At 47.2% G+C, this 2967-nt stretch overlaps 1 protein-coding gene across 1 annotated transcript in view; it reads left to right on the top strand.

Moving 5' to 3' along the window:
- Nucleotides 1-1621: 1621 nt before the first annotated feature.
- LOC124010727 (striated muscle preferentially expressed protein kinase-like) overlaps nt 1622-2967 on the top strand; it is a 46716-nt gene continuing 45370 nt past the window's right edge. The window contains exons 1-2 of the mRNA XM_046323371.1: nt 1622-2079; nt 2293-2840. Of these exons, the coding sequence (XP_046179327.1) occupies nt 2447-2840 (394 nt within the window). The 5' untranslated portion in view covers nt 1622-2079; nt 2293-2446. The remainder of the gene's footprint in view (nt 2080-2292; nt 2841-2967) is intronic.

Raw genomic sequence — 2967 nt, 5'->3', positions numbered from 1 at the left:
ACCAGCACACATGGTTCTCCTCCTACTGCTGTGACTCAGAGTTAGTCATGATGACAAGCTGTCAATGACGTATGAGGTTATAAATGACCAATTAATAATCTAATATGATGCAACCTATTGCAAAACAAAAACACAAGATCTGTGAGATTTAAGATATTTTAACAGAGTTAGAGAAGTAACTTATGTTGTTTTGGTTTTATTTCCTTGTGAGCTACCAGTAGTTGTTAGTATGCATGTGAGCTACCAGTAGTTGTTAGTATGCATGTGAGCTACCAGTAGTTGTTAGTATGCATATGAGCTACCAGTAGTTGTTAGTATGCATGTGAGCTACCAGTAGTTGTTAGTATGCATGTGAGCTACCAGTAGTTGTTAGTATGCATGTGAGCTACCAGTAGTTGTTAGTATGCATGTGAGCTACCAGTAGTTGTTAGTATGCATGTGAACTACCAGTAGTTGTTAGTATGCATGTGAGCTACCAGTAGTTGTTAGTATGCATGTGAACTACCAGTAGTTGTTAGTATGCATGTGAGCTACCAGTAGTTGTTAGTATGCATGTGAGCTACCAGTAGTTATTAGTATGCATATGAGCTACCAGTAGTTGTTAGTGTGCATGTGATCTACCAGTAGTTGTTAGTATGCATGTGAGCTACTAGTAGTTGTTAGAATGCATGTGAGCTACCAGTAGTTGTTAGTATGCATATGAGCTACCAGTAGTTGTTAGAATGCATGTGAGCTTCCAGTAGTTGTTAGTATGCATGTGAGCTACCTGTAGTTGTTAGTATGCATGTGAGCTACCAATAGTTGTTAGTATGCATGTGAGCTACCAGTAGTTGTTAGTATGTATGTGAGCTACCAGTAGTTGTTAGTATGCATGTGCTCTCATGTTGCTGGGTGCCTAGCTTTGACTTATGAATCAGAACACATTTATTAGTATGCATTGAGCTACTCTAGTTCTGTATGCATGTGAGCTACCAATAGTTGTTAGCATGCATGTGAGCTACCAGTAGTTGTTAGTATGTATGTGAGCTACCAGTAGTTGTTAGTATGCATGTGCTCTCATGTTGCTGGGTGCCTAGCTTTGACTTATGAATCAGAACACATTTATCTACACACACACACACACACACACACACACACACACACACACACACACACACACACACACACACACACACACACACACACACACACACACACACACACACACACACACACACACACACACACACACACACACACACACACACACACACACGCAGCTTGGTTTGCATGTGTGTGAGAGAGAGGCAGGGGCACATCGGCTGCCCCCAAAAATGTGACCTATCCAGGATGCAGCTGTCACCTCAAGGCTGGGGGCACTTGCCCGTCACCTACCAGGAGACTCAACCACGGGGAGCGAGGGAAAGAGAGGGAACGAGGGAGAGACAGGGAGCGAGGGAGAGAGAGGGAACGAGGGAGAGACAGGGAGCTAGGGAGAGACAGGGAGTGAGGGAGAGAGAGGGAACGAGGGAGAGAGAGGGAGTGAGCGAGAGAGAGGGAGAGAGAGGGAACGAGGGAGAGAGAGGGAACGAGGGAGAGACAGGGAGCGAGGGAGAGAGAGGGAACGAGGGAGAGACAGGGAGCGAGGGAGAGACAGGGAGTGAGGGAGAGAGAGGGAACGAGGGAGAGAGAGGGAGTGAGCGAGAGAGAGGGAGAGAGAGGGAGCTTAACTCCTGACAAGAAAAAAAGAGTTGTGTGGGTGCACTAGAGCCACTCTCCTTGAGTCCAAGTAGAGCCAGTTTGGATAGTGGTGACATTGAAGCCTCCATAGGTCAGATCTCTCTCTCTCTCTTTCTCCACTCTTCGGTGGGTGTAAGCAGAGCCCCAGACCCCCTTCAAAGGGCCGTAGCGATGGCGGCTAAGTCTAGATGATCCAGGTGGACTTACACCAGGGGCTCCAGTGGACAGGAGGGCAGGCAGAGAGAGAACACTTTAATTTGTTCCAGATGAAATATTTGGCTTTTCAGATCTTGTTACGTTAACTGGACTTTGCGAGGATGTGAAAAAAGTGGATTGCATATTTTTCTGGGAGGTGACGAGGTAAGTTCATTATCAGGGGTTCATAATTGGGTTAAAGGCATGTTGTCCCTTCACTGGCATGATATTTATTGAGGGATTTGGGGTAACTTTATGATGATAAGGTAATTGGTTACCTTCTGTGTTTTATTTGCGTCTATAAGTGGACTACATCGTTGCAGCCACATGTTCATTTCATTTGTGGCAGTAACTTACTGTATATCTATGTAACCACAGACTCCAGATCAAATTGCAATGCTGAGAGGTACCTCTGACCAACCAAGGAATAGAAGTACCAATGGATGATTTCATAAGGATTGTTCCATACACTCAGTAACTGCAACCCATATCTAAAAGGCTGTCACTTGTTGAACATGAAGTGTTCAGAACCATGAGCACCAACCCAAAGAAAATGGCGGAAGGCGGCACACACCTCAGTCCTGGTATCCCCTCCAAACGGGTCAAAGTTTCCCAGGACCAGGTAGTTCCGGACACAGGGGACCCAGGTCGAACCCCGCCGGTGTTCCTGCGCAAGCTCCGCAAGGCTGCAGTGGGGACAGGGTGTGATATCCGCCTGAGGGTGTCTGTGGGGGGTCAGCCTGCCCCCTCTCTGTTTTGGTACCGTAACAATGATCTCCTGGCCCCGCCTGGGGAGAAGGATGTTGGGGGTCTGTGGATCAGGGATTGCAAGGCCAGAGACGCTGGGCTCTATACCTGCGTGGCCAGCAACTGCCTGGGGGAGGCTCAGAGCAGCGCCCTGCTTGCCGTTATGGACCTGGGAGAAGGTAACGTTGGGGAAACATTGGGACAACATTATGATTCATCTGTGTTTGCTGAGTATTGAAACATGGGGACAACCCTCACAAAACATTGTGTAAGTCTATAAGGGAAGCATGCAGGGGAACATCTGTT

The sequence above is a fragment of the Oncorhynchus gorbuscha genome, linkage group LG23 (assembly GCF_021184085.1).
Source record: "Oncorhynchus gorbuscha isolate QuinsamMale2020 ecotype Even-year linkage group LG23, OgorEven_v1.0, whole genome shotgun sequence".
In the NCBI taxonomy this organism is placed as follows: Eukaryota; Metazoa; Chordata; class Actinopteri; order Salmoniformes; family Salmonidae; genus Oncorhynchus; species Oncorhynchus gorbuscha.
Note: the sequence above shows the minus strand (reverse complement) of the source record. Positions and strands in the feature narration are given on the sequence as shown.